General features: G+C 39.0%; 1 protein-coding gene across 2 annotated transcripts in view; it reads left to right on the top strand.

The window, feature by feature from the left end:
• The window catches only part of PRDM11 (PR/SET domain 11), a 97,486-nt gene that overhangs the window by 73,898 nt on the left and 8,454 nt on the right, over nt 1-15,134 (top strand). For both annotated transcript variants that reach the window (XM_051966188.1, XM_051966189.1), the window contains exon 6: nt 8,678-8,865. In XM_051966188.1, coding sequence (XP_051822148.1) covers nt 8,678-8,865 — 188 coding nt within the window. The remainder of the gene's footprint in view (nt 1-8,677; nt 8,866-15,134) is intronic.

Raw genomic sequence — 15,134 nt, forward strand, 5'->3', positions numbered from 1 at the left:
TCAGAGGCCATCTGGTGCAACACTCTTATTTTATCAAAAAAGAAATTAAGATCCATCCAAGGGAAATGACTCGTCTAAAAATAGCCCAACAATTAATAATAGTCAGAACTTGAATGCAGGACCTTTGACCACAATCTATGTTCTTTCCACTGCTTCTAGGCAATATTCCTTGCAGTTTATCTTCTGTCCCAAGGCCATTTGTATTTTCAACTCTATGAAAGACTAGATCTTTAAGATTTTTTTTCATCCATCTGAGGACAGTTGGATATAATCAGGACTCACTTTTTTTGTGTCTCATTTCCAACCCTCTGTGAGCTCACAAGATCCTAGGACTGAAAGGAGATCATTTAGCCACTCTATCCTTTTACTGGGAAGGAATTAGAAACCTAAAGAAATTGCTTGCCCAAGAATATAGAGAGTAAATGGCAGAGCCATTTGAATTTGAACCTAGGCCATCTACCCATAAGCCATTGTTCTTGTCAATAGACCATATTGCTTTGCACAAGGGGACAGTTATTATTATCCTCATTTTACAAGCCATTGCAAACTAACAAGCATTGATAAAACACCTACTATGTGTCAGGCTTGGAAATAATGAAAAGGAACAATAGTAGCCACTCCCATCAGTTAGCTGACTTCCACTGGGAGGATACAACATAGAAACAGATAAGTATATACCTGATTGTTGAGGAGGAAGGAGAGACTAGGAAGTCTTTTCTACAGGTGATATGTGAGCTTAATCTTCAAGGGAACTAGAGATTCTAAGAGACAGAGAAGAGGAGAAATATATTCCACGCATGAAAAACTGCCTAGCAAATGTATACACATGGGAGATGAGATACCCAAGTATCCTTTTGGTCCACAATGTGACCAGGCGTAATATGCAATGACCTGAGAAAGGGATGCTGGAGCATTCAATGACAAGCTGAGAAAATTGCATTTTGTCCTAAAGGCAATAGAAAGGGAAAGCTACTAAAATTTTATGAGCAAAGGAATTACTTGGCGAGGACAGCTTTTTTTTTTTTTTTTTTTTTTTTTTTTTTTTATTTTTTTTTATTTTTTTAAATTTTTTATTTAATAATTACATTATATTGACACTCATTTCTGTTCCGATTTTTTTTTTTTTCCCCTCCCTCCCTCCACCCCCTCCCCTAGATGGCAAGCAGTCCTTTATATGTTGGATATGTTGCAGTATATCCTAGATACAATATATGTTTGCAGAACCGAACAGTTCTCTTGTTGCGTAGGGAGAATTGGATTCAGAAGGTATAAATAATCCGGGAAGAAAAACAAAAATGCAGATAGTTCACATTCGTTTCCCAGTGTTCTTTCTTTGGGTGTAGCTGCTTTTGTCCATCATTTATCAATTGAAACTCAGGTCTCTTTGTCAAAGAAATCCACTTCCATCAAAATATGTCCTCATACAATATCGTTGTCGAAGTGTATAATGATCTCCTGGTTCTGCTCATTTCACTTAGCATCAGTTCATGTAGGTCTCTCCAAGCCTCTCTGTATTCATCCTGCTGGTCATTTCTTACAGAACAATAATATTCCATAACATTCATATACCACAATTTACCCAGCCATTCTCCAATTGATGGGCATCCATTCATTTTCCAGTTTCTAGCCACTACAAACAGGGCTGCTACAAACATTTTGGCACATACAGGTCCCTTTCCCTTCTTTAGTATTTCTTTGGGATATAAGCCCAATAGAAACACTGCTGGATCAAAGGATATGCACATTTTGATAATTTTTTGGGCATAATTCCAGATTGCTCTCCAGAATGGTTGGATTCGTTCACAACTCCACCAACAATGCATTAGTGTCCCAGTTTTCCCGCATCCCCTCCAACATTCATCATTATTTTTTCCTGTCATCTTAGCCAATCTGACAGGTGTGTAGTGATATCTCAGAGTTGTCTTAATTTGCATTTCTCTGATCAATAATGATTTGGAACACTCTTTCATATGAGTGGTAATAGTTTCAATCTCATCCTCTGAAAATTGTCTGTTCATATCCTTTGACCATTTATCAATTGGAGAATGGCTTGATTTCTTATAAATTTGAGTCAGTTCTCTATATATTTTGGAAATGAGGCCTTTATCAGAACCTTTAACTGTGAAAATGTTTTCCCAGTTTGTTGCTTCCCTTCTAATCTTGTTTGCATTAGTTTTATTTGTACAAAGGCTTTTTAATTTGATGTAATCGAAATTTTCTATTCTGTGATCAGTAATGGTCTCTAGTTCATCTTTGGTCACAAATTTCTTTCTCCTCCACAAGTCTGAGAGATAAACTATTCTATGTTCCTCTAATTTATTTATAATCTCGTTCTTTATGCCTAGGTCATAGACCCATTTTGATCTTATCTTGGTATATGGTGTTAAGTGTGGGTCCATGCCTAATTTCTGCCATACTAATTTCCAATTATCCCAGCAGTTTTTATCAAATAATGAATTCTTTTCCCAGAAGTTAGGGGCTTTGGGTTTGTCAAACACTAGATTGCTATAATTGACTATTCTGTCTTGTGAGCCTAGCCTTTTCCACTGATCCACTAATCTATTTCTTAGCCAATACCAAATGGTTTTGGTGACTGCTGCTTTATAATATAATTTTAGATCAGGTACAGCTAGGCCACCTTCATTTGATTTTTTTTTCATTAGTTCCCTTGAGATTCTCGACTTTTTATTGTTCCATATGAATTTTGTTGTTATTTTTTCTAGATCAATAAAATATTTTCTTGGAAGTCTGATTGGTATAGCACTAAATAAATAGATTAGTTTAGGGAGTATTGTCATCTTTATTATGTTCGCTCGGCCAATCCAAGAGCACTTAATATTTTTCCAATTATTTAAGTCTGACTTTATTTGTGTGGAGACTTTTTTATAATTTTGCTCATATAATTCCTGACTTTCCTTTGGTAGATAGATTCCCAAATATTTTATGGTATCAACAGTTATTCTGAATGGAATTTCTCTTTGTATCTCTTGCTGTTGGGTTTTGTTGGTGATGTATAAAAATGCTGAGGATTTATGGGGATTTATTTTGTAGCCAGCTACTTTGCTAAAATTATGAATTATTTCCAATAGCTTTTTGGTAGAATCTCTGGGGTTCTCTAGGTATACCATCATATCATCTGCAAAGAGTGATAGTTTGGTTTCCTCATTGCCTACTCTAATTCCTTTTATATCTTTCTCGACTCTTATTGCCGAGGCTAGTGTTTCTAATACGATATTAAATAATAATGGTGATAGTGGGCAACCTTGCTTCACTCCAGATCTTACTGGGAAAGGTTCCAGTTTTTCCCCATTGCATATGATGCTTACTGATGGTTTTAAATATATGCTCCTGACTATTTTAAGGAAAAGTCCATTTATTCCTATGCTCTCAAGTGTTTTTATTAGGAATGGATGTTGGATTTTATCAAATGCTTTTTCTGCATCTATTGAGATGATCATGTGGTTTTTGTTTGTTTGGTTATTGATATAGTCAATTATGCTAATAGTTTTCCTAATATTGAACCAGCCCTGCATTCCTGGTATAAATCCTACTTGGTCATAGTGTATTATCCTGGTGACAATTTTCTGTAATCTTTTTGCTAATATTTTATTTAAGATTTTAGCATCAATATTCATTAGGGAGATTGGTCTATAATTTTCTTTCTCTGTTTTCAGCCTACCTGGTTTAGGTATCAGTACCATATCTGTGTCATAAAAGGAGTTTGGTAGGACTCCTTCAATCCCTATTTTTTCAAATAGTTTATATAACATTGGAGTTAATTGTTCTTTAAATGTTTGGTAGAATTCACATGTAAATCCATCTGGTCCTGGGGATTTTTTCTTAGGGAGTTGATTGATAGTTTGTTCTATTTCTTTTTCTGAGATGGGACTGTTTAGGATATTTACTTCTTCCTCTGTTAGTTTGGGCAAGCTGTATTTTTGGAGGTATTTTTCTATTTCATTTAAGTTGTCGAATTTATTGGCATAAAGTTGGGCAAAGTAACTCCTAATTATTGCTCTAATTTCCTCTTCGTTAGTGGTGAGTTCTCCCTTTTCATTTTTAAGACTAACAATTTGATTTTCCTCTTTCCTTTTTTTAATCAGATTTACTAAGGGTTTGTCTATTTTGTTGGTTTTTTCATAGAACCAACTGTTAGTTTTATTAATCAATTCAATAGTTTTTTTACTTTCAATTTTATTGATCTCACCTTTTACTTTTAGAATTTCAAGTTTAGTGTTTGACTGGGGGTTTTTAATTTGTTCCTTTTCTAGCCTTTTTAATTGCAAACCCAATTCATTGACCTTCTCTTTCTCTATTTTATACAAATAGGCCTCTAGAGATATGAAATTTCCCCTTATTACCGCTTTGGCTGCATCCCATACATTTTGGTATGATGTCTCATTATTATCGTTTTCTTGGGTGAAGTTATTAATTATGTCTATGATTTGCTGTTTTACCCAATCATTCTTTAGTATGAGATTATTTAGTTTCCAATTATTTTTTGGTCTACTTCCCCCTGGTTTTTTGTTGAATGTAATTTTCATTGCATCGTGGTCTGAAAAGGATGCATTTACTATTTCTGCCTTACTGCATTTGAGTTTGAGGTTTTTATGCCCTAATATATGGTCAATTTTTGTATAGGTTCCATGAACTGCTGAAAAGAAAGTGTATTCCTTTCTGTCTCCATTACATTTTCTCCAGAGATCTATCATATCTAGCTTTTCTAGTATTCTGTTTACCTCTTTGACTTCTTTCTTATTTATTTTCTGGTTTGATTTATCTAATTCTGAGAGTGCAAGGTTAAGATCTCCCACTATTATAGTTTTACTGTCTATTTCTTCTTGCAGCTCTCTTAGTTTCTCTTTTAAGAATTTAGATGCTACCCCACTTGGTGCATATATGTTTAATATAGATAGTGCTTCATTATCCATGCTACCCTTTAGCAAGATGTAGTGTCCTTCCTTATCTCTTTTAATTAGGTCAATTTTTGCTTTAGCTTGATCTGAGATCAGGATGGCTACCCCTGCTTTTTTGACTTCACCTGAAGCATAGTAAATTTTGCTCCAACCTTTTACCTTTAACCTGCATGTATCTCCCCGCTTCAGGTGTGTTTCCTGTAAACAACATATTGTAGGATTCTGGCTTTTAATCCATTCTGCTAACCGCTTCCTCTTTATGGGGGAGTTTACCCCGTTCACATTTATGGTTAGAATGACCAATTCTGTATTACTTGCCATCTTGTTAACCCCGATTTATGCTTTCCTCCCTTCTTTCCCCTTTCCCCCCTTCCAAGTATTAAGCTTGTGAGCACCCCTTGCTTCTCACAGCCCTCCCTTTTTAGTGTCCCTCCCCCCGCCTTAGAGTTCCTCCCCCTATCTTACCCCTTTCCCTCCCAGTTCCCGTATTCCCTTCCGCTTAGCTTATTCCTTCCCTTTCCACTTTTCCCTTCTCACTTTTCAATGAGATGGGAGAAGTTTCACCATAGATTGAATATGTCTTAAGATTTTTCACTTAAAGCCAATTCTGAAGGCAGTAAGATACCCACTATATTCATCCCCCTCCATTCTTTCTCTCAGATATAATAGGTTTCCTATGCCTCTTCATGTGATGTACTACCCCCACTTTACCCTTTTTCTGGTACAGTGTCCTTTCCACATCAATTTCTAGAAAAAGGTATACATGTATTCTTTATACATCTATATAGTCAAAATATAGTTCCCAAGATTAATCTTTACCTTTTTAGATTTCTCTTGAGTTCTATATTTGTAGATCAAACTTTTTGTTAAGTTCTGGTTTTTTCATCAGAAATAGATGAAATTCGCTTACTTCGTTGAATGTCCATCTTCTTCCCTGGAAAAAGATGCTCATTCTCGCTGGGTAAGTTATTTTTGGTTGCATACCAAGTTCCTTAGCCTTTCGGAATATCATATTCCAGGCCCTTCGATCTTTTAATGTGGATGCTGCCAGATCCTGGGTGATCCTTATCGTGGCTCCTTGATACTTGAATTGGGTTTTTCTAGCCGCTTGCAATATTTTTTCTTTCATCTGAGGGTTCTGGCATTTGGCCACTATATTCCTTGGTGTTTTGATTTTAGGATCCCTTTCAGTGGGTGATCGATGAATCCTTTCAATGTTTATTTTTTCCTCTGTTCCTATGACTTCTGGGCAGTTCTCTTTGATAATTTCCTGGAAGACAATGTCCAGGCTCTTTTTTTCATCATGTGTTTCTGGGAGTCCAATGATTCTCAGATTGTCTCTCCTGGATCTGTTTTCCAGGTCTGTTGTCTTCCCCAGAAGGTATTTCACATTTTTCTCCATTGTTTGATTTTTTTGGATTTGCTTGACTGATTCTTCTTGTCTCCTCGAGTCATTCAATTCCACTTGTTCAATTCTGATTTTCAGTGAAGTATTCTCTTCACTCACTTTTTTAAAATCTTTCTCTAATTGTCCAATTGAGTTCTTTTGTTCTGTGGAATTTTTTTCCATTTCGCCAATTTTGTTTTTTAGAGAGCTGTTTTCTGTTTCCAGTTCACTAATCCTATTTTTCAAGGATTTTACTTCTTTATCCACTCTCTCTTTAACTGACTTCTCCAGGCTCTTTTCCCACTTTTCTTCTAGCTCCCTTGTGAGAGCCTTTTTAATCACTTCTATGAGGTTCATCTGTGCTGAGGAACAGACGCTCTCCTCCTTTGGGGAATCACCTGGGGACTGCCTGTTTTTAGTCTCCTCAGGATTTAGAGTCTGCTCTCTATCTGTATAGAAGCTGTCAAGGGTTAAAGTTCTCTTCAGCTTCTTGCTCATTCTGTCTATTAATCAGAGACAAACTAGCAAAGAAAAACAGAAAAAACTGGAGTCTTTCTTTGGGGGGGGCTGGGTGTGTTATCGAGCTTCCTCTACAGACTGCAGGGGGCAGCAGTGAGGCACTAGCAGGACTGTGCTGCGCCTGCGCTCTGAGATCCCAGAGCGTGCTGAGTCACTGAGGGGGGGAAAGGGGGGGCGGCCAGGTCCTGAGAGACTCCAGCTGTTTGCGGTTGTGTTCTTCAGCCCCGGTGTTTTTAGCTTCTCTGCTGGGCTGTTGACTTGCTGCAGGTTCCAAACCTGTAGTGAAGCTCTCCCCGCAGAGACGGCTACGATCACTCCCCACCCCCTCTCCAGTCTGCTCCCGTGCTCTCACTGCCGCTGCCCTCAGCCTGCACCCGATCTAAAACCGCCCCAGCCCTCCAGTAAAGACAGACCTTTCTTGGCGGATCTCAAGGATGGCTTCTCTTGGTAACTATTTGTGGGTTTTTTTTCAGTCAAGCATTGATTCAGAGGCTTGTAATGAAGTGGATAGTGAGAGAAAGCGCGGAGCTTATGCAACTGTGAGCCTCCTCTCCGCCATCTTAACCGGAAGTCCCGAGGACAGCTTTTAGAAAACTATTTTGGCAACTGTATGGAAGAGAGACTGGAGGGGCAGAGACCAGAAACCAGGAATCCGATTATGAAGCCATTAAAACAGCTGAGGCAAGAGGCGATGAAAGCTTGAACTAGAGGGCTGACCTTTAAGTGTAGAAAGGATGACAGGTGTGAGAGATGTTGGGATCGAATTAAGGAGATTTGATAAGCGATCAGATACTGATAGTGAAATTGAGGGAAGTCAGAGATGACTTTCTTGAACCTGAATGGCCAGAAGGATGGAGTCCCTCAACAAAAAGGGATATCATCAATTGGAAAAAGCCTGAACAAGTTATGATACATGAATGTATCAAAATATTATTGTTCTGTAAGAAATGATATGCAGGCTGATTTCAGAAATGCCTCAAGAGGCTTAGAGATCTGATCAGCATCAGATGTGAAATGAGCAGAACAGGGAAACATTGTACACAGTAACAGCAATGATCAGCTATGATAGACTTGGCTCTTTCAGCAATACAATGATCTAAGCCAATTCTAAAGGATTTGTAAAGTCTGAATGCAGATAGAAGCGTACAATTTTCACTTTTTACAATTTTTTTTTCTTTCTCATGGTTTTTCCCTTTTGTTCTGATTCTTCTTTCACAACGAGACTAATATGGAAATATGTATAACATGTTTGTACGTGTATAACTTATATCAGAGTCTTTGCTATCTTGAGGAGGAGGGAGGGAAGGGAAGGAGAAAGAAAAATATGGAACTCAAAATCTTACAAAAATGAATGGTGAAAACTATCTTTATATGTGATGGGGGGGGGAGGTAATAAAATACTACTGAGTGCAAAAATCCCAAAATAAAACAAAGGGGGAATTTTGGAAGGAAGTAGGTTTTGAATGGAAGATAATGAAGGCCATTTTGAACCTATTGAAGTTAGGTTGTCTATAAGAGGAATAATTGGAATTATATACTAGGCACTTAGTGATAAGAGCCTAGAGCTCATAGAACTCCAGGAGGGACCAGCCAGATAATCTAGTCCAACCGTCTCATTTTACAGACGAGTACTTGGACATTCAGAGTAACCCAGAATTACCTAGAGTTGCCTAAATCAAATTGACTTATCCGAGCTCACACAGGGAGATCTAGGATTTGAACTCTTGTCCTCCAGCCCCTATTCTAGTGTTCTTTCCCTTTGTTTCTATGTGAATACATGTACATGAGGATGCACATGGAGATGTGTTATGGACCTGTTGCCTAAGTTCGTGTCATTTTTACTTTTGTTCCCCAGATATGTGATCATCTCACGAGAAGAGAGAGAGCAAAATTTGATGGCCTTCCAGCATAGTGAGAAAATCTACTTCCGAGTGTGCCGTGATATCCGACCTGGGGAGCGGTTACGAGTGTGGTACAGTGAGGATTATATGAAACGTCTACACAGCATGTCCCAGGAAACAATACAGCGCAATCTGACCAGAGGTGAGTCTTTCCCTGCCCACGGACTTTCTCCCTGCCCCGACTGCCTCCTTCCTGGTTGATGGATTATTGCCTAATTGAAGATATTGAGCAAGATGTCCCAGTCTTCTTCACAGTTCTCACTACTCCAATATACTACCCAGATGGCCACTATCTTTGGGGTGAAAGAAAGGAAAAATTAATAAATTTCTCATGGGAAACTAGCGAGAAGTTAATTTAAAAAAAAAAAAAGAGGAAAGATGAATGAAACCAAGTGAGGAGATTTTAGATTATTTGGTTGAACATTTGCAAAAACCCATCCTATAGATTTCTGAGTAACTAGAGGAACAGAGACCCTGATCACATATTAGAAAAGGAGAAATGGAGACTCAGTGAGGGGAAGAGGGAAAGGACCTTATTAGGACCTATTTTTCTATTTCCTACTAAGGCTAAACTCTTACTACTCCCAAGCTTTATATTTTGCTGAGCTAATGGCTCCTCTTCTTCCTTGGCCATTAGGCCTGTCCAAAAGATAATTTTGAGGGAAGATGGGAAAACTTATGTAAATTAGGAGGTCCAGAGAGAGAAGGGCAGTGGGTCTCTGTCGATAGGGACATATGTACACTACAAGAAAGTAATTTAGAATATCCTCATCACCACAAGTCGAGCCACATTTGGACTTGCTGTTCAACTATAAAAGCCATGTTCTTTCCAGTATCACCTTCAGACTAATTCTTTAGTCTTCTTAGTCCATGGAATTTGTCCAGTAGACCTAGAGTCCATTTGGTTCAATCACAAACTAGAGGGAATAAGTTCAAACTCAATAGATCATGAACCTGACAACTAATGGAAGAATGGAGGGTATGGGAAAGGAGGGAAGTGGTCCACTGAAATTAATTTTTTAAAGAAAAAAAATTAAAGCTACCAACCATCACAGCAGTGAACATGTGAAGTAGGCTACTTTAAAAGGTAGTGAGTCCTACTTCATCAAGGTGAAGCTCCTTGTTCTGGTACATTTGGACTAGATGTTCTCAGGGGTCCCTTTCAGTTTTGAAATTCTGGAATTCCATTAAGCACGCAGCAGCTACACGACTTGGTAAAAGGTGTCTCATGACTCAGTGGACATTGGTAAGGGAAGTTCTGGCTAAGTTCATTTCCTGACTGTTCTAGCTCCTGGGTTTGGGGATGTTAGCACTTTCCTGGTGAACAGTTCCTCAGTGGGATTCAATCTGACCTTCAGAGAGACCCGAACATGGTCATGGAGCTTCTCTTGAACATCAGCCACGCACCAGGGGCTACACAATGGAGTGAAGCAGCGTTAAGGCAGCATGGGGCCAGAAGAAAAGGACGCAAGGAGAAGTCTTGTCTGGGGCCAGCAAAGTTTCAGCTCTCGGTTTCAGCTTTCTTGGATTCCCCCAGGAGGGTTTATAATGTTTTTGGGGAGACTTTCCTGGTGGCTTCTCAAATATCCGTCATTGTGAGGAGAGGCTGAGAGACATAAGGGAAGAGCTTGTTTAAGGGAGTGAGTGATAGGGAGCCATTTGGAAGAGAGCTTTTATGGAAGCTGATCCCGAAGCACAGGTGGGAAAAGATGTGAAGACAAGTGGGAATATGCAAGACGATGTCCCTGCCCAGGGGAAAACAATAAGAGAGAAGAGAACCACAGGCTTTGGTCTACAAAAGATTATAGGGAGGGCCCCATCAATGGAGATCTTTACCAAAAAAAATTGGAATTTTTTACGAGCTTCAGAGGAAGTACAAAAGAAATGGATGAACTTGGATCAAAAGCCCAGAAGCGCTGATATGTTTAACTTTTTTGGACCATGGCATGGTGTGTGTGTGTGTGTGTGTGTGTGTGTGTGTGTGTGTGTGTGTGTGTGTGTTTGGCTATGTCCTCCTTCTTCTGGATATGCCCACCTTGGGATGCAGAGATTCCCATGGAGCTGACACAGGTCACAAGATAAATCCATGATTGGACATACTTGGAAACTGTTCTTCCTCATGGACTTGCCTCTTTATTTCACTTCAATTCAGCAACCATTTATTAAATGCTGGATTTGGAAGCCTTTTACTCCTTCTCTTAAAGATCTGCTTAGAAGGATACAGCAGCTCAAGCTGCTTAGAAAGTAGGCCGGCGGAGACCAGATACTCCATGATCAGAAATCCTATTGTCTTTCAGTGACTTTTGATCAGTGTCCCATAGTGGAAAGAGATCTGACTCTGGTCTCAGAGGTCCTTGATTTGAACGCCACCTGAACTCTTCCACAACCTGTGACCTAGAATATGGGATTCATCTTTGATTTCCTCATTTCTGAAATGAGATGTAGGATTGGATGATTTGTGAGGTCTTTCCAGCTCTAAGCTTCTGGCTTACTCATCAGAAAATTGGAGATCTCATTGTCGTCTGAATACATCAGGGGATCTTTTTCTCTCTAGATCTCTGTGATCTGGGATATCTCTGTGACACATGGACTTCGTGGTCAACAAATATTTGATTGATACAAAGAGGCTTATTTGGGCTCAGGATAAGAAAGGATTTCCTAACTATCTGAACTTCCCAGCAGCTCATAAGGGAGTGAGTTCCCTGTCACTGAAAGTCTTCAACTTCAACTTGGATGACCCACATGGCGGAGCTGATGTTGCAGATGATATAGAAGAAATTAGAATGACTTCTGAGGTCTCAGAATGTCGGAACTTGAAGGACCTTTGAGATCTTTTCCCGCACCTTTATTTTTCTGATGAGCAAACCAACAGAGGCTCAGGCTGGGAAAATGACCTGCTCAGTGGCGGAGTTAAGATTTGACCTGATTTCTCTTTCCACTTTCCTTTCTGATTGTAAGATTCTATTGATTTATTGTGGGGGTTTTAAGCCTTCCCGATAACCAGAGGATGTATTCCATGACCACAGTGGTTTTTCATGTAATCCTAAGGCTGAAGGGACAGCCTCAAAAAAAACAGATAAGCCCCAACTTGGCAAGAGAGAGAATTCAATGCTGGGGACTTATTACCCACACTTCCCCACAGCACAAACAGATGGCAATTCTAAAATAAGATACATAGATCAAATGGCTTATGAGGTCCCATTGTTCCCTAAAGTTGTGATCCTGTAGTATTGTGGGGAAAGTGTGTGTGTGTGTGTGTGTGTGTGTGTGTGTGTGTGTGTGTGTGTGTAGAGAGAGAGACAGAGAACTGAGACAAAGAGACAGAGAAAGAGATAATGCAGTCTCAGTTTAGCAAGAGAGAAAGAAGAGAAGTCCCTGGTCTCTAAGGGCCTCGTAAAATCAGATGTTTCTTCTGGACCATTAAGTAGGAAATGGTGCTGTTACGAAGAGGCTAGCTGTACCTTTCCTTGTTCCCTTCTGACTCAGTTTCCCCCATGGTTCTGAAGTCATTCAGGCATGTGAAAAGATTAAGAAAATGAGAATCTGATCTCTTAAAAATCCTATCTCCTTTCTCCTTATCTTTGTGGCCTCAGAGAAAACTCTCTAAATTTGGAGCCAGAATCTCTTATTTGAATCTTGCTTCTGCCATCTAAGTATGAATTGGACCTCTTACTCCCAACCTCTGAGCTACAGTCCTTTTATCTATAAGGTGAAGGAAGTTGCTTTGGTCAAGATTTCTTAACTTGGGCATCCATCAACTAGTTTTTAAAACTGTTTTGATGTATGTGAAACCATGAATCTCTATTCTATTACTCTTGTTTTTAAATAAATATTTTTAAATTGGACTTGTTATTTTCAGGGAAAAAAAGATATTTTGATAACTATTTCAATGGAATCAATTTCCTTTGTGATTCAATGTCTTTCATTTTTAAAGCATTCAAAAAACATGTTTCTGAGATGTCCATAGGCTTCACCAGGTTGACCATCAAGGGGGTCCAAGACATAGAAAAAGTTAAGGACTCCTGGATTACAAAGATCTTTAAGGTCTTTCCACTGCAGAAGTCCTTAACATTTTCTAGATTTGTAAGGACCATCCATCAGCCGCTAGGTGGTGCCATAGTGCATAGAGTGCCGACTTGGAGTCCAGAAGACTCGTTTTTCTAAGTTCGAATCTCATCTCAGACACTTATTAGTTTTATGGCCCTGGACAAATCACTTCAACCTATTTGCCTCAATTTCCTCATTTGGAAAATGAGCTTGAGAAGGAAGTGGAAAACCACTCTGGTATCTCTGCCAAGAAAACCCCAAATGGGGTCATGAAGAATCAGACAGTATTACAAAATGACTGGAACAAAGGTCCGTTCCAGACGAATGTCCTGTGAGCCTGTGAAGCAAGGTTTCAGAGGCAAGGGAGAATGCAACACACACAGGACATCCCCAAAATCTTGTTGTAGCTTTACGACTGTCAGGACAATCATTGCATCTGTGTGTTTAATTGTATATATACATCTATAAGCATATGTATATATATACATTTATATACATGCATATGTTCATTCACAAATATCTATAACAATATGTTAACATAGATAAACAGACAGACAGACACACATACCCCTTGCACTCAGGACTCAGCAGCTAGATTGCTGAAAGACTCTCTCATTTGTTAAAGTGGTTTGGGGATCATTGATTCAAATGTCTTTGGCTGGAAGGAGTGTTAAAAATCCCTTCTATTAGAGTATGGTATAATGGAAACTACATTGGATTAGGAGACAGATGACTGGCAATACAATGGAAGCCCCCATAAGGGTAATGATAATTTTTTTCTTTTGATTCCTGGTGTCTAACCCTGGACGTAATACATGAGTCCTTGATTTGGTTTTTAAATGCATATTGACTGATTGTCATGAGTTCAAATACTAGCTCTGCTGCCTATTAGCTACAGGATTTAGGCAAATCACATCATATATCTGTACCTCAGTTTTGTTATCTGTAGCATGGGAAAAAGGATTTAATTTCCCTGAGTTCCATTTCTTAATTTGTAAAATGGGGTTGCAAAACTGGATACAAGGACAAAAGTGAAATGATCCCTGTTCTCAAAAAGTTTCATTCCTTTCCAGGGAAAGAGACATAAACATGGATAAATAAATGTAAGATATACACAAAATTTCATAGATTGAGAGTTGGAAGGAGCCCCAGAGTCCATCTAACCCATCGGTCATTTTACAGATACTGAGGCCAAGCTCCAAACCTCCCTTTCCTTCTGTACCACACTATTTCTAAAGTATTTCTCTCTCCTTTCTTCTTCTTCTTCTTCTTCTTCTTCTTCTTCTTCTTCTTCTTCTTCTTCTTCTTCTTCTTCTTCTTCTTCTTCTTCTTCTTCTTCTTCTTCTTCTTCTTCTTCTTCTTCTTCTTCTTCTTCTTCTTCTTCTTCTTCTTCTTCTTCTTCTCTTCTTCTTCTTCTTCTTCTTCTTCTTCTCTCTCTCTCTCTCTCTTTCTCTCTCTTTTCCTCCCTCCCTTCTTCTCTCTCTTACTCTCTTTTCTCTTCTTTTCTGTCTTTCTTCTTCCTTTTCCCTTTCTTTCTCTTCCCTTTCCTTCTTTTTTCTTCCTTTCATCTTTCTTTTCTTCATATCTGTGTGTACCCATTCTATTTCTAAAGTAACTTCTCCCTCCTCCTGTTTCTCTCCTGTTCTTTTTCTTTCTTTTCACTTTCTCTTTTCTTTCCTTCTTTTTTCCTTCCTTTCCTTCATATCTGTGTGTGTATCCATTCTTTTCTTCTGCACCACACTATTTCTAAAGAAACTTTCCCCCTCCTCTCTCTCTCTCTCTCTCTCTCTCTCTCTCTCTCTCTCTCTCTCCCCTTTCCTCCTCTCTGTATGTGTATGTGTGTGTGTGCGCGCGAGTGAGAGAGAGTGTGTATATGTGTGTACACACATTCTAGGGAGGGATTTTGGCAGAATACTAACAGCTATGAGAATGAAAAAAAAAACCTTGCTTGCTCTTATTTCATCTAGCTTTTTAACTAAGAAAAAGATTCTTAGATCTTAGATCTTATTTGGAAGGGACCTTAGAGGTCTTCTAGTTCAACTACCTCATTTTACTGATGAGGAAATTAGGACACAGAGGGCTTAAGTGGCTAAAAGTCACAAGGGTAGTGTCTAAGGTAGGATTTGAATCCAAATCTTTTAACTCCAGAACCAGTGTGGTTGGTTTTTTTTAATTGGGGGGAGGGGGAGGATTTCCACTAGAGAGGCGTTTATAGGAAAAGTCTTCTTAAAAACAGGTTGTCTTGGGATAGAGAACAGGAAAGTCATGTTGTGTGCTTGACACCTTTTACCAAGTTGAAGCTGAAATCCTCAGATTGTTAGGAGGGAAGTTGGGAGGAGGGAGGAAAGAGGAGTCCTTGGGAAT

Source organism: Antechinus flavipes, chromosome 6 (genome assembly GCF_016432865.1).
Source record: "Antechinus flavipes isolate AdamAnt ecotype Samford, QLD, Australia chromosome 6, AdamAnt_v2, whole genome shotgun sequence".
NCBI classification, from domain to species: domain Eukaryota; kingdom Metazoa; phylum Chordata; class Mammalia; order Dasyuromorphia; family Dasyuridae; genus Antechinus; species Antechinus flavipes.